Source organism: Eschrichtius robustus, chromosome 6, assembly GCF_028021215.1.
Source record: "Eschrichtius robustus isolate mEscRob2 chromosome 6, mEscRob2.pri, whole genome shotgun sequence".
Lineage (NCBI taxonomy): Eukaryota > Metazoa > Chordata > Mammalia > Artiodactyla > Eschrichtiidae > Eschrichtius > Eschrichtius robustus.
In genome coordinates, this window is record NC_090829.1 from 97434581 (window position 1) to 97461873 (window position 27293).

At 40.5% G+C, this 27293-nt stretch overlaps 2 protein-coding genes across 4 annotated transcripts in view; one reads left to right on the top strand and one right to left on the bottom strand.

The window, feature by feature from the left end:
• Positions 1-16526, bottom strand: part of NXPE3 (neurexophilin and PC-esterase domain family member 3) — a 54216-nt gene extending 37690 nt beyond the window's left edge. For both annotated transcript variants that reach the window (XM_068546829.1, XM_068546828.1), the window contains exons 1-3: positions 16414-16526; positions 12960-13147; positions 9758-10052 (exon numbers count right to left, since the gene is read on the bottom strand). In XM_068546829.1, coding sequence (XP_068402930.1) covers positions 9758-9850 — 93 coding nt within the window. In that variant the 5' untranslated portion in view covers positions 9851-10052; positions 12960-13147; positions 16414-16526. The remainder of the gene's footprint in view (positions 1-9757; positions 10053-12959; positions 13148-16413) is intronic.
• Positions 1-27293, top strand: part of RPL24 (ribosomal protein L24) — a 142814-nt gene that overhangs the window by 61268 nt on the left and 54253 nt on the right. The gene's annotated exons all lie outside the window — the stretch shown is intronic.

Below are 27293 nucleotides of genomic sequence, written 5' to 3' on the forward strand. Positions count from 1 at the left end.
GGTAAACTGTGACATCAAAAATATAAAAGGGAGGGAAAAAGGTGGAGCTTTGTGTGCAATTGAAGTTATGCTGTTATCAGCCTAAAATGGTCTGCTTTATCTATGAAATGTTTTATGTAACCAAGAAACAAAAACATAAAGAAAATTCACAAAAGCGAAAGAAGTGAAAACAGAGCATACCACCATGGAAAATCACCAATTTACTAAAAAAGGAAGGCATAAACAGAGGGGAAAAGAAACAATGAAAATGCAAAACAAATAGAAAGCAATTAATAAGATAGCATTAATAAGTCCTTATGTATCAATAAATACTCTAAATGTAAGTGGATTGAATTCACCAAACAAAAGGCACAGAGTGGCTGAATGAATAAAAAAATAAGACCCAACTACATGCAGCCTACAATAGATTCACTTCAGATTTCATGACATAAAAAGACTCAACATGAAGGGATGGAAAAAGACATTACATGCAAATAGAAACCAAAAGAAAGGGGGTTATCTATACTTATATGAGACAAAATAGGCTTTAAACCAAAACCAGTAACAAGAGATAAAGAAGATCATTATATGATGAAAAATGCATCAATACATCAAGAAAATATAAGAATCATAAATCTAAACCTACCCAATGTCAAAACACCTAAATCTATTACGCAAATACTAACAAAACTGAAGGGAAAAATAGACATCAATATAGTAATAGGAGGGGGTTTCAATACCCCAGTTTCAGCAATGGATGGATCCCCCAGACAGATAATCAATAAAGAAGCATTGGACTGGAACCATATATTAGATCAAATGAACCTAAGAGACGTTTATAGAACATTCAATCACAGCAGTAGAATACACATTCTTCTCAAGTGCACATGGAACATGCCCCAGTTTAGATCACATGATAGGCCACAAAGCAAGTCTTAGCAAATTTAAGAAGAATGAAATCATACCAAGTATCCTTTTTGACCACAATGGTATGAAACTAGACATCAACAACAAGAGGAAAGCTGGAAAATCTACAAATATGTAGAAATTAAACAACGTACTCCTGAACAACCAATAGATCAAAGAATAAGTCAAAAGATAATATTTTTAAATATCTCAAAACAAATGAAGCTGGAAATAACATACTAAAACCTATGGAAAACCTACCGCAAAAGCAGTTCTGAGAGGGATGTTCATAGCAATAAATGTATATATTAAGAAAACAGATCTCATGCAACCTAACTTTACACCTCAGGGAAGTAGAAAAAGAAGAACAAACTAAGCCCAAAGTTAGCAGAAGGAAAGAAATAAAGATCACAGTGGAAATAAATGAATTAAAGACCAGAAAAGCAACAGAAAAGATCAACAAAACTAAAAGCTGGTGTTAAAAATCAACACCAAAACTTCTCAAACTCTTCCAAAAAATTGAAAAGGAGAGGACACTCCCAAATTCACTTTATGAGACCAGCATTACCCTGATACCAAAGCCAGATAAGGACACTACAAGGAACTAAACTATAGGCCAACATCCCTGATGAATACAGATGCAAAACTTCTCAACAAAATATTAATTCAACAATATATTAAAAGGATATATACCATGGCTAAGTGGGATTTATCCCTGGGATGCAAGTATGATTCAGCATACACAAAACAATAAATGTGATACACCATATTAATAGAATGAAAACGCATTTGATAAAATACAACATCCTTTCATGATAAAAACCTCTCAACAAACTGGGTATAGAAGGTAAATTTAATAAAGGCTATTTACAACAAACCCACAGCTAATATCACACTCAATGGTGAAAGAGTAAAAGTTTTTATTCTAAAATCAAGAACAAGACAAGGATGTCCACAGTCACCACTCTGATTCAACATAGTACTACAAGTGTCAGCTAGAGTAATTAGGCAAGACAAAGAAATAAAAGGCATCCAAATCAGAAATGAAGAAGTAAAATTGTCATTATTTGAAGATGATATCATCTCATACGGTTGACCCTTGAACAATGCAGAGGTTAGGGGCACTTACCCTCCACACAGTCGAAAATCTGCATATAACTTATAGTCAGCCCTCCATATACACGGTTTCTCCATATCTGCAGTTCCACATCCATAGATTCAACCAACTGTGGATTATGTAGTACTGAAGTATTTACTACTGAAAAAAAATCCATGTATAAGTGAACCCATACAGTTCAAACCCATCTTGTTCAAGGGTCACCTGTATTTAGAAAATCCTAAAGACTCAATCAAAAAACTGTTGGAACTAATCAACAAATTCAGTAAAGCTTCAGGATATAAAATCAACATACAGAAATTAATTGCATTTCTATACACTAACAACAAAACATCTGGAAAAAAAATAAAGAAAACTATCCCATTCACAGTAGCATCAAAAACAATAAAATAATTAGGAATAAATTTAACCAAGGAAGTGAAAGATCTATACAATGAAAACTTTGGTGAAAGAAACTGAAGTAGACATAAACAAATGGAAAGAGAGCCCATGTTCATAGACTGGAAGAATTAATATTGTTAAAACACCTATACTAACAGAGTCATCTATAGATCCCTATCAAAAAAAAACCCTATAAAAATTCCAATGGCATTTTCCACAGTAATAGAAAAAACAATCCTAAAATTTATGTGGAACAACAAAAGATCCCAAATAGCCAAAGCAATCCTGAGAAAAAAGAACAAAGCTAAAGGTATCACATGTCCTGATTTCAAACTGTACTACAAAGCTATAGTAATCAAAACAGTATGGTACTGGCATAAATACAGACATATAGACCAGTGGAATACAATCAAGAGTTCAGAAATAAACCTCCACATAAACAGTCAACTAATATTTGATAAGGGAGCAAACAAATAATGAGGAAAGCATAGTCTCTTCAAAAATGGTGTTGGGAAAACTGGATAACCACAAACAAACAAATGAAATTGAACCCCTATCTTACACCACTCACAAAAATGAACTCAAAATGGATTAAAAACAAACATAAGATCTGATATTGTAAAATACTAGAAGAAGAAGCGCCTTGGCATCGGTCTTGGCAATGATTTTTTTAGATATGACACCAAAAGCACAAGCAACAAAAGCAAAAATCAACAAGGGGTATTACATCAAACTAGAAAGCTTCTGCACTGCAACAGATAGCGCCAATAAAATGAAAAGATAACCTATGGAATGGGAGAAATATTTGCAACCTATATATCAGATAAAGGGTTAATATCTAAAATATATAGAGAACTCATACAACTCAGTAAGAATAACAACAAGATCCAATTTTAAAAATGGGCAGAGGGGGACTTCCCTGGTGGCACAGTGGTTAAGAATCTGCCTGCCAATGCAGGGGACACACATCCAAGCCCTGTCCGGGAAGATCCCACATGCCTCAGAGCAACTAAGCCCATGCACCACAACTACTGAGCCTGCACTCTAGAGCCCGCGAGCCACAACTACTGGGCCCACATGCCTAGAGCCTGTGCTCCACAACAAGATAAGCCACCGCAATGAGAAGCCCATGCACTGCAACAAAGAGTAGCCCCCACTTGCCACAACTGGAGAAAGCCCGCACACAGCAACAAAAACCCAACACAGCCAAAAATACATAAATAAATAAACGGGCAGAGGAACTAAATAGACATTTTTTCCAAAGAAGACATCCAAATGGTGAATAGGTACATGAAAAGATGATCAACATCACTAATCATCAGGGAAATGCAAATCAATACCATGATAAGATATCACATCACACCTATTAGAATGGCTATCATAAGGAAGATAAAGAGGATAGGGAGAGAAGGGAACCCTTACACACTGTTGTTGGGAATGTAAATTAGTTCAGCTGCTACAGAAAACAGCATGAAGGTTCCTCAAAAAATTAAAAATTGAACTATCATATGATCCAGCAATCCCATTTCTGGGTATATATCCTAAGGAAATGAAAAAAGGTATAAAAAAAGATATCTGCACACCCGTGTTTACTGTAGCATTATTCACAATAGCCAAGATATGGAAAGAACCTAAGTCCATTGATGGATGAATAAAGAAAATGCAGTGTGTGTGTATGTATATATATATATATATATATATATACATACACACACGCACAATGGAATATTATGCTAAGTGAGATGAGTCAGACAGAGAAAGACAAATACTCCATATCACTTATATGTGAAATCTAAAAAAACTGAACTCTGCAATTCCCTGGCAGTCCAGTGGTTAGGACTCCATGCTTTCACTGCCAAGGGCCCGGGTTCAATCCCTGGTAGGGGAACTAAGATCCCACAAGCCACGTGGTGCGGCCAAAAAAAAAAAAAAAAAAAAAAGGAATAAAGTGTTAAAAAAAAAAAGCTGAACTCGTGAAAACAGAGAATAAAATGATTACCAGGGGCTAGGGGATTGGGGAATTAGGGAGATATTGTTTAAGGGTACAAACTTGCAACTAGTAGATAAATAAGTCCTAGAGATCAAACGCATAGCATAGTGACTGTAGTCAACAATACTGTATTATTGTATTAATATAAATATAATAAGTTTATGTAACAAACTTCAAAGTTGCTAAGAAACAAGATCTTAATTGTTCTCACCATAAAAAGAAATGATAATTATGTGACATGATAGAAGTGCTAGCTAACACTATAGTGGTAATCATATTACAATACATAAATGTATCAAATCAACACATCATACACCTTAAACTTACACAACGTTATATGTAAATTATATCTCAATTTTTTAAAAACAGAAAAATTTCCCTTACCTACAGATTACCTTTTAGGAAATATTCCAGCCTCCCTCTCCTTTTTAGTTGCTGTGAAGCTATAACAAACCACTAAGGACCAAACCATGCACTGTGTGCTCACAGCATGCCTCCTTCTCCTTTCTTTTTCCTCTCTTCCTCTCCCATGGTCACTCTTGTTCCTTGGGTAGCCACCAGCTACCAACTCAAGGCCAGCAAACTGACCCATACAGCCCAATCCAAGAATCACCAGATGCTTGGTGCTAAGTCACCTGAATTTTACTTAAAAATGAAAAAGAATGCAAAAATGTCAATTCACTTAATTTTCCCAAATGATAACCCTATTCTAGGCCAGTAACAAGGACAGCTTCAAGGTCTGCCATCTTTTTAGATTCAGAGCCAAGAGGAAACACTAATGGTCACTCCTGGAGCCACTGTAAGGTGTGGACTGGAGTGAACACTACGCCTGCCTGTCCCACAGGCCTGTTTCACTCCTGTCTACTGAAACACAACACTGCTGTTTACTGACCTGTCAGCTCAGGGGCGGGCCTGACTGATCAAAGAATAATCCCAAGTGACTGATTCAGGAATGGGCCTGTGACCCAATTCTGTTCTATGAAAAGCTGCTGCATGTTTCTGATGGATTCATGCACCCGAATCCAGACACCACCAGTACTCTGGGAACAGCTCTCTGAATTTTACTTGCCAATGAAAAAAATGCAAGTAACTCTTGAGAATATTTTGAGGGAAAAAACTGTATCTCAAGCTGGACAGGTACAAGAAAGCAACCACCTGTTGCTGTGGCAGCAACCTAAAGTCCAACCATGAAAGAGGACGCCATAGACAAAGCTAATGTACAGAGGGCACAGCTGAGAGACTTACAGAGAAATGGAGCCTGAACTACGCTCAACGTAGCAAAATGGGACTTCCCTGGTGGCGCAGTGGTTAAGAATCCGCCTGCCAACGCAGGGGACACGGGTTCGAGCCCTGGTCCGGGAAGATCCCATATGCCACGGACCAACTAAGCCTGTGTGCCACAACTACTGAGCCTGCGCTCTAGAGCCCGTGCTCCACAACAAGAGAAGCCCGCGCACCACAATGAAGAGCAGCTCCTGCTTGCCACAACTAGAGAAAGCCTGCGCGCAGCAACAAAGACCCAAGGCAGCCAATAAATAAATAAATAAATAAATAAATAAATAAATAAATAAATAAATAAAAAGAGAGTAACTTAAAAAAAAAAAGAAAAAATAGCAAAATGAATTATGCCCAACTATACCTCCTGACTTCTATTCTAAATGAATATTATTCCTTAATATTAAAGCCAGACTGAATCAGCTTTATTTGCAGCCAAAAGCCCTAATACACTGGTATTGTTTTCATAATCAGAAAACATATATATTTAAAATATCAATGAATAAGGAAAAAACAAATAAATACAGGCCATCCTCAATGAGAGGTTATCAGAGAACTAACAGAGAATTCTCCCTACAAACTTTTGCTAGCTATTGATATATATCTCCTTCTCATATGTGATATTTTTTCTCCCATGGTTTCTACCTGCATCATTCTAATCTCCACTTCCATCATCATATCACCTCCACCTTCTTGCCACTCTCTTATAAAGACCCATGTGATTATATTGGGCCCACCCAAATAATCCTGAATAATATCCCTATCTCAAGATTCTTAACTTTAACTTGTCTGCAAAGTCCCTTTTATCAGATAACATATTCACAGGTTCTGAGAATTCAAACACTGACATCTTTGGGGGCTTTATTCAGCCTACCATATACACCAACATGATAATAAGTCCTTTATATTCAGAGACTTCTAGAAATTCAGAAATCTGTGAATTCACTATAGTAGTTGTTCTACTCACAATCACCTAACTAGAGAGGTTTTGCTAGTTTGTGGATCTTATTTGTTCCTCTATTTGTTTAACTGAATTTGGCCAAATCTTAGGAAATGTGGGGATTTTGGTGTGACACATCTGAGATGGAGCAAACGGGATGTCCTAGGATTTGTATTTTTTAAACCCCCATGAATTATTTCAAACTTATTCAACTTTCATTCAATAAATCTTTATTAATGTTTCAGAAGCTGAAGAATTTAAAGTATCTAACCACATTTTATGTTGGAAAACTAAGTAAAAATGTAATAGTCGTGACAAAGGAAATATTCCTTTCTTAAATTTCAAAAAACTCTGCATATACAATATAAACGAGACTAACTTGAGCATGAGATGAGGAAACAAAAACATGAAGGAGACCTGTTACCAATGGAAAGAATATTTGCTGCATTTAGTGCTGTTTGTTTTGTTTGTTTATCTTAACCAACTCTGAATTTGGCATATTTGAAAATGCTTTTTCTCCTCTTACCACCTGTGATGGTTAATTTTCTTATGTGATATTTTTAATTAAAATTGAATCTGTGCTTTTTAGAAAATACTCAGATACTCTAATTGCAAGGAGAGTACAATCAGGCTCAGAAGCCTAGGACAGACCAGGGATTAAGGGGTGGGAGACGACCAAGGTTCAGAGCCTTTCCCACTCCCCACTCCCCACCCCAAGCTTCTTTAACAATTATCATCATAGTAATAAACTGAACAGTTTAAAAGTCATAACAATACTCTCAGCCTGGAGAAGATAACCTCTTCAGACGAGGGAAGTGTCTCACCACACTCCACTAAAAGATCTATTTATATTTTCAATATTAAAATTGTCCTACATCATTTATATTACTGCCACCTCCCTTCTCCATTATTGTTCGGTTTGTGTTCGTGCAGATAGCTAGCGCTGTTAGCGGACATTCTCCAGAAGTTTCCAAGAACTACAGCAGGACTATTAGGGGAATTCCTAACAATAATTCCTAACATTCCTTCCTGATTATAATGACATTAACAATGTGGGACTATAGCCTAACCTCTCAAGTCTCTCTTTCTCCTACCTCCTCGGCCATCCTAGACCTACACAACTATCCTCTCTATTCTTACACCCAGGCTGTTGAACGTGGTAAAACAAAACACACACTCACAAAACCAATGCAAGTAAGCGCCATGCATACATATGATCTTGAAAGTTATTGCCCCTCTATCATCCTGCAGGGTCAGCTCCATCTTCCACCCCCATTCTTTCAAGCCCCTACGTACCAGCCTCCTGGGCTCCACCCTCCTTTCACCTTCCTCCTCCTCTCTAGGCAAGAACTCCCTCAATGTCTTACCTTCCAGCAGCAAATGTATCTACATTGCCAACCATTATGACATTTTTCCCTGTTAGGTCAGAGGAAGGAGCACGGCTCCTCCTACATAATTAATAATAAAATGATAACAAGAACACTCACAATGTACCATGTCCCTCATTCTACATAGTTATTGCTCCATCTGTACTATAGGTCCCATCCTCTCCTCCTCTCCTTGGTCCATTAATTCTTCTCTCCAGCTCCTCTATGAACTCTTTCCCCTCAAATGCAAGTCCCTCAGACTTCCACTTGCAGCCAAGATACAGCAACAGTGAGATTTACTCCTCCACCTGAAACAGTGGTTTTCCAGACACTGCACATCAGACAACGAAAGACATGATGCCTGAAAGATGGGAAATAAAGGAAATGATCCCTATGACTGATTGCCCTTTGCTTACAGCCTTGAGAGCATCTCCAGGCTGCAGCAGCAAGAGGGGAACCCAGGTGGAGCCTGGAGAACCCCCTAAATTGAGGAGATGGGCTGAGAGTCTTAAAAGACCAAGCTGATTAGAATCCACAGGACAGTAACAGTAGGAGACAGCTGCACACAGAACTCAGGAGATCTACAGAGAGTCCTAATTAAGTATTCAGCAGAGTACTGAAGAGCACAAGTGTGTAAGGAAACTCCTGGAGGCTGGGGAATGAACCACACGACAGCACGAGAGAAAACAGTAACCTGAGCTCCCACAGGGCCGGGATGTTCGAGAGACACAAACATTCAGTCTACAGCAAAATCCAAAAAGCAAAGAAATACCATAATTAAGTTGGACCTATAACCTGAGAAGTACCACAAGCCAACAAAATTAAAAGGACAGCATCAGTTTAGATAAAAAATACTCCATAAATTTTGGTGATCTGTGAGTTCATGAAGGGAATGGAAGAGAGGGGGAGAGGGGACTACTACTAAGTACCTTGTCAGCGCCAGGCACTTGTGAGGGTTCAATAAGACATGGTCCCTGTCCTGAGCACCACACCCAGTCCTTAAAACAGACTCAATGGACTTCCCTGGTGGCGTAGTGGTTAAGAATTTGCCTGCCAGTGCAGGGGACACAGGTTCGAGCCCTGGTCTGGGAAGGTCTCGCATGCCGCAGGGTAACTAAGCCCGTGCGCCACAACTATTAAGCCTGCGCTCTAGAGCCTGTGAGCCACAACTACTGAGCCCATGCACCACAACTACTGAAGCCCGCACGCCTAGAGCCCGTGCTCCGCAACAAGAGAAGCCATCGCAATGAGAAGCCCACGTACCGCAAGGAAGAGTAGTCCCTGCTCGCCGTAACTAGAGAAAGCCTGCATGCAGCAACAAAGACCCAAAGCAGCCAAAAATAAATAAATAAATAAATTAAAAAAAAAAAAAACGGACATCATCATCTCCCTCCCCTGAAATACTCCTTCAGCTTTCTGCCAGGAGTCAGCTAAAAGGTCCCCTTCTTGAAAAGACTTTCTTTCATCACTCTAAAGCTACTCTACAGAACCCACTTTCTTATCTCTACAGTACGTCTCACAATTTCTAATTATCATTCATTATTATACTCTATGATTACTTATTACTCTTATTTTCTCCCATGCACATTTAGAATACGAGCTCCATAGTGAAGAAACCGCTGCACCTTTGGTGACTAGCACAGTATTATAACCATTGAAGGCACTCAAACACTTATCGAATGAATGAAAACAGAAACTGTGACTGAGATAAGTTTCCTGATGATCAACGCTTTCCAGGCTAGTTAGCCCCAAATCCCTCGACTTGGTTCCCTTAGTTATGATGCAGCATGCTGAGTACTCACCTCTAGCTGAGTGACATTGATGACCAGCACTACCACCATCAATACTGCAAGCAGACAGCAGAAAAAACGTAGTTTGAAGAGACTGATCCACATTGTCTGGCTGTGTCTTGATCACCCATGGCCGACACCATGCTCCCTTCACTCCTTAAAACTCCATGTCTTTGTTTTTCTGCAGGTGAGCTGCAGGTGAGCTTTCAGTTTGACCTGCTTCTTTTCTGCTAGTTTCCTTACGAGTTCTTTGTATAAAAGAGCAGCTGGGGTTGATTTAAGAAGCACATTTTTCTCCAAAGGACTCCTTCGAAGAGGGGAGATGAGAAAACAGATTACCAATTACAACAGCTTAAGAGTGGAGTAAAAGGAAAGACACCATATTTCCTCTTCCTTAACCTTACTGAAGACCCAAAGTCATAAGAGAAAGCAAAGAAACAGAGCACGGTAACATCTATTCCATATCTGGACAATTTAATTAAACCCAGCTCCAGGCTTCTGTGTAAACACAGAGATGTTTGTCCTTCTACCTATTTAGGTTTTAATTTTTAAGAGAGCAAAGAAGAATATCTTCAAACCCTTAGAAATTACAAATTCAAGTGTTAATTTTCTCAAGAGGTCTAAGTAAATAAAACCACTTCCCTTCCCTTACAGTTGAAGTTTTATTACATTACTAGAGTAATTATATTTAAAGAGCAGTAAGAAGAAAACCTGTGATTTTATGAGAAGATCTGGGATTAGGTGCAAACCATTCTGACAACCTCTGGAAAACAGGGATGCCATCCCTCTGTATGGCAGGAGACAGGACACACCCTTTGGGTTTCTGGCTCCCTCACCACACATGTGGTTCTGATGCTTCCTCAGCTGAGTAACAAGGCACAGGAGCAAAGACACCTGCCCTGAAGATGTAGGAGAGGAAAGCTAAGCTTCAGGAGTAACAGCTCCCCCAAACCCTTCATCACACCTGCTAGAGGCAGAGGACTGAAGAGTATGTGGCTCCTAACTGTTCTTCCATGTAATTATTTTAAAATGCTCTCCCCAGCTGCTTTTTTTTTTTTTTTTTTTTTTATTTATTTATTTATGGCTGTGTTGGGTCTTCGTTTCTGTGCGAGGGCTTTCTCTAGCTGCGGCAAGCAGGGGCCACTCTACATCGCGGTGCGCGGGCCTCTCACTATCGCGGCCTCTCGTTGCGGAGCACAGGCTCCAGACGCGCAGGCTCAGTAGTTGTGGCTCACGGGCCCAGTTGCTCCGCGGCATGTGGGATCTTCCCAGACCAGGGCTCGAACCCGTGTCCCCTGCATTGGCAGGCAGACTCTCAACCACTGCGCCACCAGGGAAGTCCCCCAGCTGCTTTTATGATATAGGTAAGCAGTGAAAATGTTAGTGTTTAGTTCCCAGTGAGGCTTTCCATGGAAGGCAGGATAGAGAGGTAAAGGTGAAGAGGGTGCATAACCACAGTGCAGAGGACCTCAGACTCCCTCAGCTGCACCAATACTCCTAGAGTTTTGTGTTGGACCTGGCAAGCCCCCTCTTCCCTCACTCCTCCACTCTTCTGGTCTAATCCGTTCCCATACCACAAGTCCCATACCACAAGGACATACAACAACACTTCGTCACCCCAGCTTCATAAAGGAGATAAGGCTAAGCTATTCCAATATGCTTTCCATCCTCAGAATTCCCACAGCACTCACGTTTTTCACTTCTCAGCTGATCTCTGTATTTCTATGTATTTCTCGTCTCCCCAGCTACTCTATACCAATTAAGACTTTAAAAAAAAAAAAAAAAAACAGAAACTATATATCAGAGAAAAGCAACTTAAGGATAACAATGTATCATACTTTTTGATTCCTTCCCAGTACTTAGCTCTTTACATGATATATGTTGATTCAACAATCCACACAATAAATAATTATGGAGGCTTACTCTGTACCGCACACTGCACTAAGTGCCAGAAATTCTCCTGGCAAAGCTTACACTCATGTTAGGCAAGAGGTATTTCTCTCCTAAATTACACAGGAATAAATCCCCCACTCCTGGCCACCTCCACAGGGATGCCAAGTACTGTGAAAGACTGCACTTAACCATTTCATAGCCCCCCAACATCACCCCTCTCCAACACCCAGCTACCTACCCACCCTGAAGTGCCTGTAAATTCTAGGAAGGAAATGCTAGTGGGAAGCAGCCGCATAGCACAGGGAGATCAGCTCGGTGCTTTGTGACCACCTAGAGGGGTGTGATAGGGAGGGTGGGAGGGAGGGAGACGCAAGAGGGAAGAGATATGGGAACATATGTATAACTGATTCACTTTGTTATAAAGCAGAAACTAACACACCATTGTAAAGCAATTATACACCAATAAAGATGTTAAAAAAAAAAAAAAATCATAGGTTTCCTTGATGGCCAGGGAGGGAAGACCAAAGATAATACTCCACAGGAACTCAGCTGCACCATGGTAGCCGTGGTCTGCGTACTGTGGAAAGGCCAGTAGCTCAGAGGACGGCAGTGTGGTTCAGAGCTGCTCAGCAGCAGCACAGCAATGGTCAGTGGCGCAGAAGGATGGCACAAGGGCAGCAGACTTCAGAGCTAAAGGAACGAAAGCCCTTACAGGCAGCAATGCAAACATGCAAGAAGCCCCTCACAGCCAGGGACTTCTTATAAAAATCATTATGGAAGGTCACGCCAGGAAAAGATCTGAGTTCCTGCTACAAGTAGGTGGAACACTGAGACTGAGAGATCCATCTGTACACCTAAGTAGATACAGCCTGAGGTGTACTAGACAGACCTCTCTTTGAAAAGACACATACTAAAATGTTGATAGTTGTCACCTCTGGGTGGTTTTTGTTTTTCTCCTTCATCTTCACCAGGAAATAAAAATCACAAATATAAAGAAAAAAGCTGGTTTCTAAAAGTAATAATTAAAGATGAGCTATAAGGAGAAACAAGGCATTAAATCAGATATGAGAAAACAAATTTAAAATGAAAGATTCCAAAGTGAAAAAAGAAATCTGTAACAGATTTCTGGGTTTTTCCTACAAATGTAAAACCTAGGCATTATAGCAAGAAATCTATTTGCAAAGAGAGCAGGAAAATATCATTTGGTATCTCAAATTGCCTTAGAATTGAGTAAGAACAATAGTGCTAGATAGGAATAACTCTAAAAAAAAGTTTCCTAGATCAACCAAAAAATAAAAATATATAATTGAATTTAATTTACCTTTTTTTTTATTTGGAAATTTCCAGTTCCCAAGAAGAGATACTTATTAGAACTAAGAAATTAGGGTTTACATCTAACTTTCCTTCCAGTGTAAAATCTGAACTCAAGCAATCGTGAGAGCCCTTATTCTTTTCTTGACACATTCGAAGCACATGTTGATGTTTTTCATTTTTATACCATTCTTCCTGCTGCAACAGAGATAAGCACATGAAATACAGGTTAAAGATACTGAAAATGAAGCAAAGGAAAATATATTTGAAATCAAGAATACAATCTTATAGCAAAGAGATGTACATAGATTTCAGTACAAAGTAGTGGGCGGAATAAGGATAGGAACATTTCCTAGTAATAAAAAAAAAAAAAAACCAACAATAAGTGGCTATTTATATTCATGAACTTACACAGGGCAAATCATTCTCAGATCTGAGCTAAAGGTCAAAACCTTATAAATAGCAACATAACTGGAAAAAATATAAACCACAGATAAAAGCTCCATGTTATTTTTCTTTTTTTATTTAATTTTTATTGGAGTATAGTTGATTTACAATGCTGTGCTGATTTCAGGGGTACAGCAAAGTGAATCAATTATACATATACATATATCCACTCCTTTTAGATTCTTTTCCCATATAGGCCATTACAGAGTATTGAGTAGAGTTCCCTGTGCTATACAGTAGGTCCTTATTTTCTTAAAGACTAGAATAATCATGTAGTTCAATGATCCATCCTACCACTAGAGAAAGCAAGAAGTATCTGGACACATCTAAAAGTTGTGATCACTCCATGAGGAATCTCCACTTGAGCAGTCTTGTTTTCAAATCTTTCTGAAATGTTAGTACACCACTTACTCATGCTTCATATTTATGTTCAAATGACAAGTAAAAAGTAAAATCCATGGTCTGCTGGGTCCGTTTTGCTAAATTTTGATTAAGACTATTTACCAGCCAATCTAAATTCTTTATGGACTGTGGCAACAACCCTATACTGCCATTAGGTACCTGACCTCCTACCCCCATCTCACAAGAGAAATACAAAGTGATTGCTTATATCACTTGGAATTACAATTGTCAGTAACAAATGAAATACTTGAGTTCCGTACTAAAAAGAAAATTAGGGGTTTCCCTGGTGGCGCAGTGGTTAAGAATCCCCCTGCCAATGCAGGGGACATGGGTTCGAGCCCTGGTGGGTTCGAGCCCTGGTCCGGGAAGATCTCACTTGCCGCGGAGCAATTAAGCCCGTGCACCACAACTACTGAGCCTGCGCTCTAGAGCCCGCGTGCTAAATTACTGAAGCCCACACGCCTAAAGCCCATGCTGCCCCCGCTCTCTGCAACTAGAGAAAGCCCGCATGCAGCAACACAGACCCAACGCATGCAAAAATAAATAAATAAATAAAAACTTTTTCAAAATTAGGCAGCAACCCCACCCTCTGGGGGGGCTAACGTTCTTAGACAACCACTACACAAAAACAATACATTATTGAACAACCACACACCCAGTTTCTGGAACAGTCCCCATCCTAAATACTCTGACCCGCCAGCCACACAGATGTACTTGTCAGAGCAAGTATCTGGAATTTTAATTCAGAATGCAAGGACCCCACACATAAAAGACAAAAGCACAGGTTTACATGGAATATATCCAGACTTAAATGTTCGTATCTCGAACTTTCCAAAGATCAGCTGTATTTCATAAGGTGCTGAGTAAAACCTAGAAACTTAACAGGGCAATGTCTAGAGGAAGAACTGGAGACTCATCCAAGACCATGATGATGATGGGTCAACCAAATAAGATCAATCCTTGGATAAAAATGAGGCAGGGACAGAAGTCTACACAGGGACAGGAGTCTACAGGACTTGTTTCCCCAGATTCCATTCCATTTCTCTTTCACGTACCCCCATCTCACATGCCCAAAATGCTGACTCACCTAGGCCTTCTCTTCTTTCAAAGCAGCACCCCAATGCTTTCATAATACCCGGGGAGGGGGGGGCGGGTGGAGGTGGGGGCAGTAGGGTAGAGAAGTAAACAAATCAGTTAAATAAGTCACAAAGCAATAAGTGCTATAAGAAAAAAATAGGGCATGTTGATAGGCGGTGGTCTTTAACCTTGCATGCCCATTAATATCATCCCAGAAGCTTATAAAGATACCAATGCCTGCATTCCACTCAACCAACTGGATCAGAATCCATAGGAGTAGGGCCCGAGAAACAGCTTTTTATTTAAGGTCTGCAGATAATTATAATACACAGCCAGGGAGGAGAACCAATGGTATAGAGTGGCCAGAGGGTCTTATTTGTACAAATTGGTCAGGGATGGCCTTTCAGAAATGATGCTTGAATTGTAACTTACATTGTCCCTCCAGGACAATCCGATTCTGGGTCAATGGGGATAGTCAACCCTACTTCAGGGATCTATCCCTTCCTTTCCTTTCTCAGTAACAAATAACTGCACTGTATCAGGCCCAGAGAGATTGTGAGGATGAAAGACACAGAAGATATTAAACACAGTCAAAGGAAAGCGGAGCCCAAACACTATGGAAGAACAGTGTGCTGTTCTACTGCTTAGACTGAGACAGTTATCAGGGTCTGGGAGTGCCGCCAGCTTCAAGGGCACGCTGATGTTCCAAATGATAAGTAACCACAGTGAGAAGGGGAGAGATCCATCAAAGCAGCGTGATCCTTTATTCTTCAGAAAATGTGGCAACAATCCTCCTTTAGAGTAAATAATGAAAGCAAGGAAAATTTTACAGACAATTACAAATTTTGTATAAATCCTGTGAATCCCTCTTACCACCACACTAGTGGTCTTTGATCAAGTGGAGATGAGCGACAGGCCAGGCAGAGTCTCCACATCACACCTTGTAGAGTCACACTTTACCCAAGCGACCTCAATGTGATGTCCCAAAACGACAGCTCAGTAAAACCAGAATAGTCCAACGCATGAGAGGACCGCCAGCCAAGAGGCAGCTGGGTCTCGGAGCAGCGATGAGACTGCAGATGCGGGCAGAGGAGGGAGGCGTCTCCAAGTGCCCCGCACTCGCTTAGAAAAGGTGTGAGGGGAAGGAGTCTTTAGCGGCCCGGAAGTCTAGGCTCCGCCGCGCTGTGGCTGCTCCTGCGGGTGTTGCAGCAAGTCGAGAAAGCTGAGGATGGAGATGCTCGCGCCCCGCCCCGCCCAGGGACCGGCTGCAGCTCAGGCTACTCCGGACCAAGGCTACGGCAGCCGGGGGCTTTAACTCTGCCCCGACTTGGGCCGGAGCCTCCCGTTCCAGGTTCAGATGCCCCAGCCATGACCCCCGGGGCTGCAGCTCCTCTGCACCGGGCCGGGAGCTCGGGAGCCAAAGCGCGGAGGAAGGGGCTTAGCAGCCGAGAGGCGCCCGGGAGGAGCCAGGCAATGGTTCGCTCGGGCGACAGAGGCCCTGCCCGGCCCTGGAGCACAAGCTGCAGGCTGGCACTCACCTCCGCTCTGGCCTCCCGACGTGCGCTCTCCGGCGGCCGGGGACCCGGACGCCCTAATCCGTCGCAGCTGCACCAGGCCGCCGGGCCCCGGCTTCCTGGACCAGCTGTGTCGCCTCACCCCCGACCCCCGGCTGCGATTGGTTGAGCTCTGGGAGGGGCGGACCGAGGGCGCTGACTGACAGCTGCGGGCTTGGAGCGCAAGCGTCCGCCGGAGCAAGCACGCAGAGTTGGCGCCTGTCGAGCTCCGCACCACCAGGCTCACGCGCGAGGGTGTCCTGCTGCTGTTGCCCTATGGTCTGAGCTCTGTCCCCTATCAGGACCCCGGCTCCTGTCGCCTTCAGACATCAGGATTTCCCCAGGGAGCATCCATTTCGAAGCTTTTGTCTTCTCAGCCTAAGTGACCAAACCCCAGATGCCCCTACTTGGGCCGTCTTTCCGCTAAGTGGCGCAATGTTTTGTTCCCTGCACCAGAGAAATAAGATTTGCCAAGCTGGGGCTTCCCTGGTGGCGCAGTGGTTAAGAATCCACCTGCCAATGCAGGGGACCAGGGTTCCAGCCCTGGTCCGGGAAGATCCCACGTGCCGCGGAGCAACTAAGCCCGTGTGCCACGACTACTGAGCCTGCGCTCTAGAGCCTGTGAGCCACAACTACTGAGCCCGCGTGCTGCAACTACTGAAGCCCACGTGCTGCAACTACTGAAGCCTGCGTGCCTAGAGCCCATGCTCCACAACAAAGAGAAGCCACTGCAATGAGAAGCCTGCGCACCGCAATGAAGACCCCAGGCAGCCAAAAATAATTAATTAATTAATTTTTTTTAAAAAAAGATTTGCCAAGCTCCAGCAGAGAGCCATTGGGTCCTTGAATCTTTCCTTGCTTGAAATTAGTGGACGTATTCTGTTAGCCCTTAAAACAACCCTTTTGCTTTTACTCGCCCTGTACACGACATGGGTCTTCCAGCAAAAAGGCCTGAATACTCCCCCCACACACACCCGAATTCTAGGTAATCCTATTTTGGACTTTCTTCTAAGCAGTAAAACGTCTTTAACAACTATGTGAAATTCAGGAACTGAGAGGAGTCCTTCGAAGACAAGCACTTGCTCAGGAAACCGGAAGAGATGGCAGGGGTGCTCCGTGTTCCTCAGGGCTGGGAACACAGTGGGGTTAACCCCAGTTTATCCCAGCAAAACGCAGCCTCTAAAAGTAGACTGCCCCACCCATGCGCTCTAGGGCCCTCCCTTGCCAACTACTGAGCAGGTGTGCTGCACCTACTGAAGCCCTGGCCCTAGCGCCCATGGTCCACAACAAGAGAAGGCACCACAGCAAGAAACCCGACACCGCAACGAAGTGTAGCCCCCGCTCGCGGCAACAAGAGAAAGCCTGCGCACAGCAACGAAGACCCGACACAGCCAAAAAGACAAACAAACAAACAACAAGAAAAAACAAACGTAGACTGCCCAAGACTATTGTTCCAAAGTCAAAATATTTGACATTTACTGACCACAATGGACTCTATGTGCTCATTCAGAAGTTTTCATGGCAGACGTGCATGCCTGGGTCACCCGTATGACTGGAATAAAAGGAGGTTCTACATGGGGCAGTCTCTTCTGGAGTAATCATTTCATTCTTCTTTCTCGAGGATCAGCCTTTTGTACTCATAAAAGGTGGTTTCCATTGCCTCTGTGCCTAGTGATCAACAGCCCCATATAATAGACTTCTGCTCCAAGTCCCATCTTCCAGTAGGTGGACTCCCTGCCACCTGTCTTTCACAGTTTGGCTGTCTGGCAAGTGGCTAATACTTAAATAGGACATGCTGACTCCTAGTCATGATTTTGGACCATTGGTGAGCCTTATTAACCCCCATTCACACAGGCACTCAGAACCCTAAGGCATTTTAGTGATCTTACATTGTACAGTTATTACAGACACAAACAAGAGTGGCAGGGACCAGAGATGCCTGTCCATCACCACTAGATTCTTAAAAGATCTCTGACTGCAAAGTCACCACACTCCCAGTGCAGAGTGCTACTATACAAAAAAAACATGCACTTTGGATCCTAGCCTGACTCAGTCTAATTCACAGCTTTGTCACTTATTAGCAGTGCCATCCCAAACAAAGTACTTAACTTCTCTGACTTCATTTCCTCAACTGTAAATTAGGGGCAACACTAACCTGCACTTAGGAATAAGTGAGAAGACAAATGAAAAGTACCAAAAGAGTGTCCCAAATCTCTTCCTCTTGAATTCCCTATCTCAGGTTATGACATAGCATAAGGAATTTCTAAATGTTGCATTTATGATAACCTAACTTTGAGCTGGGGAAAAAAAATGAGAACATAGGTTTGTATATTTTGATATGAAACCAAAGGAACTGGTCGTTTCTGACCTGTCTGCAGAAATGGTTTAGATGCTAATGTTACTAAACTTTATTTCTCTAAGTAAAACAAAGAACGGATCCTAAGTTTAGGTAAACAAAAGCAAATTAAGCTTGTTTATGATGCAGCTAACTTGAGCGGTATTCACCAGCAAGTCTGGCTCCATCTCTGATGGCAGAAGCTTGCTGCATAAGCACTCCTGAGTCCACGTCAGCTCCTGATTCAGTTCCTTTGCTTCCTCCTTTTGAGAAAGTGACTGAAATTTGGGCCAGAAGAACCATCAAGCCATTGTTCAAAATAAGTGACTGCTGTCACATTGGATACCAACCACCCTATTGCAAAACACCACGGACAATGAGAGGATGCTGCCAAGGGTGGAGACTAGAAGAGGTATTTGGTGCCTGTATTAGTCTGCTCAGGGTGCCATAATAAAATACCATGGGCCGAGTGGCTTAAACAACAGAAATTTATTTTCTCACAGTTCTGGAGGCTGGAAGCCCCAGTTCAAGATGCCAGCTGATTCAGTTCCTGGTGAGAGTTCCCTTCCTGGCTTGTAGATAAACACCTTCTCAATGTGTCCTCATATGGCAGAGAGAATGAGAACTCTCTGGTGTCTCCGCCTCCTCTTATAAAGACACCATTCTCATCAGGTTAGGGCCACAGCCTTATGACCTCATTTAACCTTAATTGCCTCTTGTTGGGAAAGGCAGTCTTTCAGGCATGAGGCTTTGGATTGGAACACTTCCTGACCAAGAGAGAAAAGCTCGTGGCTTGTGCTGAGCTTGTTGCCTCGTTTGGGAATATTTTTCCCTGTTTCGGAGTTAATGCGTATTCCTTTGCTCCACTCTCCCCAGAGGGCTCCTTCACCCCTTCCACCATGTGATGACACAGTGAGAAAATGGCCATCTATGAAACAGGAAGCTGGCCCTCACCAGACACTGGATGCCTTGTTCTTGGATTTCCAGCCTTCAGAACTGTGAAAAATAAATTTCTGTTGTTTATAAGCCACCCAGTCTATGGTATTCTGTTATAGCAGCCCAAACAGACTAAGACACTTACAGTATACAGTCAAAACAATTTTCCAAAGTTACTTAGGTCATCTCCCTTTTTCCTATCCCCTTCAGTGAGTTTATGTCATACATCTGTAAAACATATTCATTTGTCATAGTCCTCATTCCATCTTGAGATCCCCTGATATCCTAGTTAAGATCTGGGGGGTAAAATTTGCATATAGTAAAACTTCAGTCTTTGTGTACTGTTGCATAGGTTTTGACAAATATCTAGAATCATGTATCCACAGCCACAGTACTGTATAGAATAGTTTCATCACCTAAAAATTCCCACGAGCAGCCTCACCTGCCCTCAACTCTTGGCTACCACTAATCCTGTTTTCTCTCCCTATAGTGTGGCCTTTTTCCAGAATGTCATATAAATGGAATCATGCAATATGTACTCCTAATATTTTGATTAGCAAAAAGTTTGGAAGCCATTACTCTTGCTGATTCAGATACATCTAAAACAATTACCAATATCCACCTAATCACCAAATTGGGAGTCAGCTTCAATTTACAGCATTTTAAAAGGACTCTTCTCTCAGCTCTGTATGTTAAATTATCTAAATTTGGAAGAATCTTTTTTTTTTTTGGCCACACCATGTGGCATGCGGGATCTTGGTTCCCCGACCAGAGATCGAACCTGTGCCCACTGCAGTGGAAGTGTGGAGTCTTAACTGCTGGACCACCAGGGAAGTCCCTGGAGGAATCTTTTTTGCGGTGCAAAAAGATTTTCTTTTCCTTCAAAGACAAAAGAGAAAGTACACAGAAAGCCGTGTTATTCTGCTGACTTGCTTTCAATCCCCTCTGTTTTCTTTTTTTTCTTTGGCTGTGTTGGGTCTTCATTGCTGCATGTGGGCTTTCTCTAGTTGTGGTGAGCAGGGGCTACTCTTTGTTGCAGTGCATGGGCTTCTCATTGTGGTGGCTTCTCTTGTTGTGGAGCACAGGCTCTAGACACGCGGGCTTCAGCAGTTGCAGCGTGTGGGCTCAGTAGTTGCAGCGCACAGGCTCTAGGGCTCATGGGCTTCAGTAGTTGTGGTGCACAGGCTCAGTAGTTGTGGCGCACAGGCTTAGTTGCTCTGTGACATGTGGGATCTGTGTAGGCTGCGGTCCTTTGACCCCCGAGGCCCTCCTGGTTCACTCACTCCTAGGCTCCTAACTTTTACCATGGGCCCTTTTAATCTGGACCTGTTCCCCCTGGTCACCAGTCTCCCCTCAGATATCCACAGGATATCATGCAGCTGCATCCATAGATAAGAGACCTTGCACCCTGCCTGTTGGGTAGCCCAAGGGACCCACAGAGGTCAGCCTGAGGCTGCACAATCCCCTCCCCAAGGCAGTAGGATTCATTACTTCCACTTTGGCCAGATTAGGCTGCTCAGTCTTCTCTGATAAGCTGTGAATTTCCCCCACTGCGTCATCCAGTGGCTGTTGTGTCATCCTTCCCTGTGCTGCCAGAGCACACGGCCTGAGCCTCTCTTTGGGCCTTATCACAGGCTGCCCTGTGTTATTGTCCATGTTCCGACCTAGCCTAGGCCTCTGCTAGGCTATGAACTCCTTGAGGGCCAAGTTTGTCTGACTCCTTTCTGCATTCTTTTTACCTTGAATCACAACGATTTATTTATAAATATAAATATATTTTTCTATTATATTCTGAATTCCCTGCAAGTAAGGACTGTGTCTGATTCCTCTCTTTGTCCACTGCACCCGGCACAGAGCCTGGCACAGAGTAGACAGCGGTAAAGTTATGCTGAATGAACAAAGGAGTCAAAGGCCCTTGGCCTTCTGGAGCTAATTGAGAGGCCAGGGCAAGTTTCCCCATGGGAGAAGCAAGTTGTGTCCCTCTGTGGCTTGCACTGTCAGCCTGCTGAATACTCCTAAATGAGTCTTCTCTGTGGGGGCCTGTATCCAGGCCAGTCACAGTACTTCCTGGGAATGAGCTGCTCTCTGGCTTGGGCTTGGTCCTGCCTGGATGTCCCAGGATCACAGCCCAAGTCTAAAGCCAAGCCTTGACCTGGGGTTCTCATTTCACTGGCATTTCCCCTCTGTCCCTGATTGGATTTTCTACAACTGTCCGCCCCCAGGGAGATGCTGGGGCTCAGCGTGTTTGAGCGTGCCTTGGCTCTGTCCTACCATGTGCCAGAAATGCTCTCTGTACTGTAAGAACTACCATGACTCTTTGAAACAAGGAAGATGAATAAAGAGCTTTATTCTGATGGCAATAAATAAATAAATAAATAAATTACCTGGTTTCAAGACTTAGTGTAAAGCTATAGTAATCAATATAGTGTAGTACTGATATAAACAAATAAATAATGGAACAGAATAGAATCTAGTTATATTTTAAAAACAAAAAAACAAACTCATGGAAAAAGAGATCAGATTTGCAGTTACCAGAGGCAGGAGGTCAGGGGAGGGGGTGTTGCATAAAGATGGTCTAGTTATAAAATAAATAAGTACCAGGGATGTAATGTGAACACTGCTGTATGTTATGTATGAAAGTTGTTAAAGGAGTAAATCTTGAGTTCTCATCACAAGGAAAAAATTTTTTTCTTTAATTTTGTATCTATATGGATGGATGTTTACCAAACTTATTGTGACAATCATTTCACGATAAATGTAAGTCAAATTCTTATGCTGTATACCTTAAACTTATACAGTGTTATATGTCAATTGTATTTCAATAAAACTGGGAAAAAAATTTTTCCAGACAAACAAAAGGTGTGTGAGTTCATCCCACTAGACCTGCCTTACCAGAAATACTAAAGGGTGTTCTTCAAGCAGAAACAAAAGGATGCTGACATCGTAGAAACTTGAATGTGTAAAACTCACTGGTAATGCTATAGTCAAAATAAGATTCTCTAATATTTCAATGTTGTTGTGATTTACTTACAACTGTAGTTTAAAAGTTAAAAAGGAGGGAATTCCCTGGTGGTCCAGTGGTTAGGACTCGGCACATTCACTGCCATGGCCTGGGTTCAATCCCTGGTCAGGGAAATAAGATCCCACAAGTTGAGTGGTGCAGCCAAAAAAGAAAAAAAAGTTAAAAAGGAAATGTACTAAAAATGACCATAATGACAAAACAAAGACAATCCACTGAATGGGAGAAAATATTTGCAGATGATATGACCAATAAGGGATTAATATCCAACTCAACATCAAAAAACAAACAAACAAACCAATTAAAACATGGGCAGAAGAACTGAATAGACATTTTTCCAAAGAGGAGAGGCAGATGGCCAACAGGCATATAAAAAGATGCTTAAGGTCACTAATCATCAGAGAAATGCAAATCAAAACCACAATGAGATTATCACCTCTCACCTATCAGAATGGCTATCATCAAAAAGAACACAAACAACAAATGTTGGTGAGGATATGGAGAAAAGGGAACCCTCCTACACTGTTGATGAGAATGTAAATTGGTGCAGCCACTGTGGAAAACAGTATGGAGGTTTCTCAAAAAACTAAAAATAGAACAACCATATGACCCAGCAATTCCACTCCTGGGTATATATCTGAAAAAAACAAAAACACTAATTTGAAAAGATACATGCACCCCAATGTTCATAGCAGCATTATTTACAATTGCAAAGATATGGAAGCAACCTAAGTGTCCATCAACAGATAAATGGATAAAGAAGAAGTCTATATCTACATACACACACACACACACACACACACACACACACTTATACATACACTGGAATACTTAGCCATAAAAAACGCAATTTTGAAATTTCTGAAATTTTGCCATTTACAGCAACATGGATGGACTTGGAGAGCATTATGTTAAGTGAAATAAGTCAGACAAAGAAAGATATATACTGTATGATATCACTTATATATGAATCTAAAAAATACAACAAACTAGTGAATATAACAAAAAAGAAGCAGACTCACAGAGAACAAACTAGTGGCTCCCAGTGGGGAGAGGGAAGGTGGGAGGAGCAATATAGGGGTAGAGGATTAAGAGGTACAAACTAATAGGTACAAAATAAGCCACAGGATACTGTACAACATGGGGAATATAGCAAATATTTTATAATAACTATAAATGAAGTATAACCTTTAAAAATTGTGAATCAATATATTGTACACCTGCAACTTATATAATATTGTACATCAACTATATGTCAATAAAAAATTAAGTAAATTTTAAAAATAAATAAATGAAAAAGAATGCATTACTAAAAATGATAATGGTAACTTAATCCAGAAGAAAATTCAGAACATTTAAATTCTCATGGTTAGAGAAAATTAAAAATTTAAATTTAAACTTATATGCATATATTGTTACAGATAAGCATGATATGATGATCAACAAAATATTTTCAAACACAAAATATATTATTCAAGGATAAATATCTTTGGGAGTATAGTGGAATAGAAATATGAGTTAATAAAAAAAGGAACAATTTTCTAATTCTTACTGAAGAGTATATTAATGTATTTTAAATGGATTATGGTAGTTACAAAATAATAGCATTTGATTTCTCATGAGACATTTAGAAAAATGTTGTAATAATTTCATTTTTAAATGTCAATTCTTACAATGTACCAGAAATTAAATGCTTTGTAACAAAAAAAAAAATACAAAAAACCGTAACTACCAAAATTTCTTATTGGATATACAATGTTAAAAGTGTATCATCAATAACCTAAATGTGAGGTTACCTAAAAGTATACTAAAAGTATAAAATTTCTATATGCTATCAAAATGGTTATCAGCTTACAACAGAATGTTAAAAATATAAGACACTTTATATAAGCTTCATAGTAATCACACACAAAAGAAAACCTGTAGTAAATACAAAAAAGATTACAATAAAGCAGTTAGAGCACACCACCACAAAAAAAGTCATCAAATCACAAAGGAAGATAGAAAGACAAAGCAAGGAAAAAAGAATCTACAGAACAGTTAGAAAACAATTAACAAAATGGCAATAATAAGTCCTCACCTATCAATAATTACCTTAAATGTAAATGGTTTAATTCTCTAATCAAAAGACAGAGAATGGGGCTTCCCTGGCGGTCCAGTGGTTAAGACTCCATGCTTCCACTGCCAGGGGCACAGGTTCAATCCCTGGTCAGGGAAGTTCCACATGCCGCAAGATGCAGCCAAAAAAAAAAGACCAAGAATGGCTGAATGGATAAAAAAACAAGATTCAATGACATACTGCCTACAAAAGACTCACTTTAGCTTTGAGGACACACACAGTGTGAAGGAATGGAAAAAGATATTTCAAGCAAATGGTAACCATAAGAAAGCACAAGTAGCTATACTTAAGACAAAATAGACTTTAAGATAAAAATGGTCAAAAGAGACAAAGAAGGTCATTATATGATGATAAAGGGGTCAATCCATCATCAAGACATAACTATAATTAATACTTATGCATCCAACTTCATGGTACCTAAATATATAAAGCAAATACAAACAAAACTAAAAAGAGAAATAAAGAGTACAATAATAGTTGGAAATTTTAATACTCTACTCTGAACAATGGATAAGTCATCCATGGAAAGAATCAATAAGGAAACAGCAGATTTGAACAACACTATAGACCAAATAGATCTAACAGACATAGAGAACATTCCATCTAACAGTGGCAGAACACACGTTCTTCTCAAGTGCACATGGAACATTTTCTAGGATAGATCATATGTTAGGTCACGAAACAAGTCTCAACAAATTAAATAAGATAGAAATTATATCAAGTATTTTTTCCAACCACAGTGAAATGAAACTAGAAATCAAGCACAGGAGTAAAGCTGGAAAATTCACAAATAAATAGAAATTAAAGAAAACACTCCTGAAAACGTATATTAAAAAATATCTTGAGACAAATGAAAATGAAAAGGCAAAATACCAAAACTTATTACAATTGATACCACACAAATACAAAGGATCATAGAGACTAAAATGAACAATTATACACCAACAAATTAGACAACCTAGAAGAAATGGAGAAATTCCTAGAAACATAAAATCTAGCAGGAGTGAATTAAGAAGACATCTGAGAAGACCAATAATGAGTAAGGAGATTGAATCAGTAATCAAAAACCTCCCAACAAAGAAAAGTCTAGGACCAGATGGTTTCACTGGTGAATTCTATCAAACATTTAAAGAATTAATTCCAATCCTTCTCAAACTCTTCCAAAAAGTTGAAGAAGAGAGGACACTCCTAAGCTCACTTTATGAAGCCAGCTTTGTGCTGATACCAAATCCAGGTAAGAATACAAGAAAACTATAGGCCAATATCCCTAATGAATATAGGTGAAAATTTCCTACACAAAATACCAGCAAACTGAATTCAAAAGTACAATAAGAGGATCATACACCATACAAGGATGATCTTTCAACAAATACAAATATATATAATTTATATATAATATATATTTATTTATATATTATATAAATATTACATAAATATAATTATATATTACATAACATACAAATATATAATATGTATGTATATATACCTGACATTATTATAATTATATATTATAAAATAATTATATGTATTATATAATGTATAATGTATAATTACATGATATATGCAAATATATAACTTATATATAATATATAATTTAAAATACAAATATAAGAGACTTCTCTGGTGGTACAGTGGTTAAGACCCCACACTTCCACTGCAGGGGGCATGGGTTTGACCACTGGTCAGGGAACTAAGATCCTGCATGCTGCACAGCACGGCCAAAAAAAATAAAAATAGAATAGAATAAAATAAAATACAAATATGATACTTCACATTTATATATACAGTTGACCCTTGAACAACACGGGTTTAGACTGCATAGGTCCACTTATACACAGGATTTTTACAATAAATACATACTACATTATTACGCAATCCTCAGTTAGTTGAACCCTCCGAGGTGGAACTGTGGATACAAAGGGCTGACTGTAAAGTTATACTAGGATTTTTGCCTTTGCAGGGGGGTTGGCACCTCTAACTCCTGTGTTGTTCAAGTGTCAACTGTATATAATAATTATATATGATATATATAATAATTACATATAATTATATACAAATATATATAATTTATATATAAAGATATAATTTAAACATATATAATATATAATTTAAAATATAAATGTGATACATCACATTAATAGAATGATAGACAAAAATCAGATGATCATTTATGCAGAAAAAGCATTTGACAAAATCAACATCTATTCATGACAAAAAACTCTCAACCAACTGAGTATAAATGGAACATACCTCAGGACATCCCTGGTGGGGCAGTGGTTAAGAATCCACCTGCCAATGCAGGGGACTCAGGTTTGAGCCCTGGTCTGGGAAGATCCCACATGCCACAGAGCAACTAAGCCCGTGCACCACAACTACTGAGCCTGTGCTCTAGAGCCCGTGAGCCACAACTACTGAGCCCACGTGCTGCAACTACTGAAGGCCGCATGCCTAGAGCC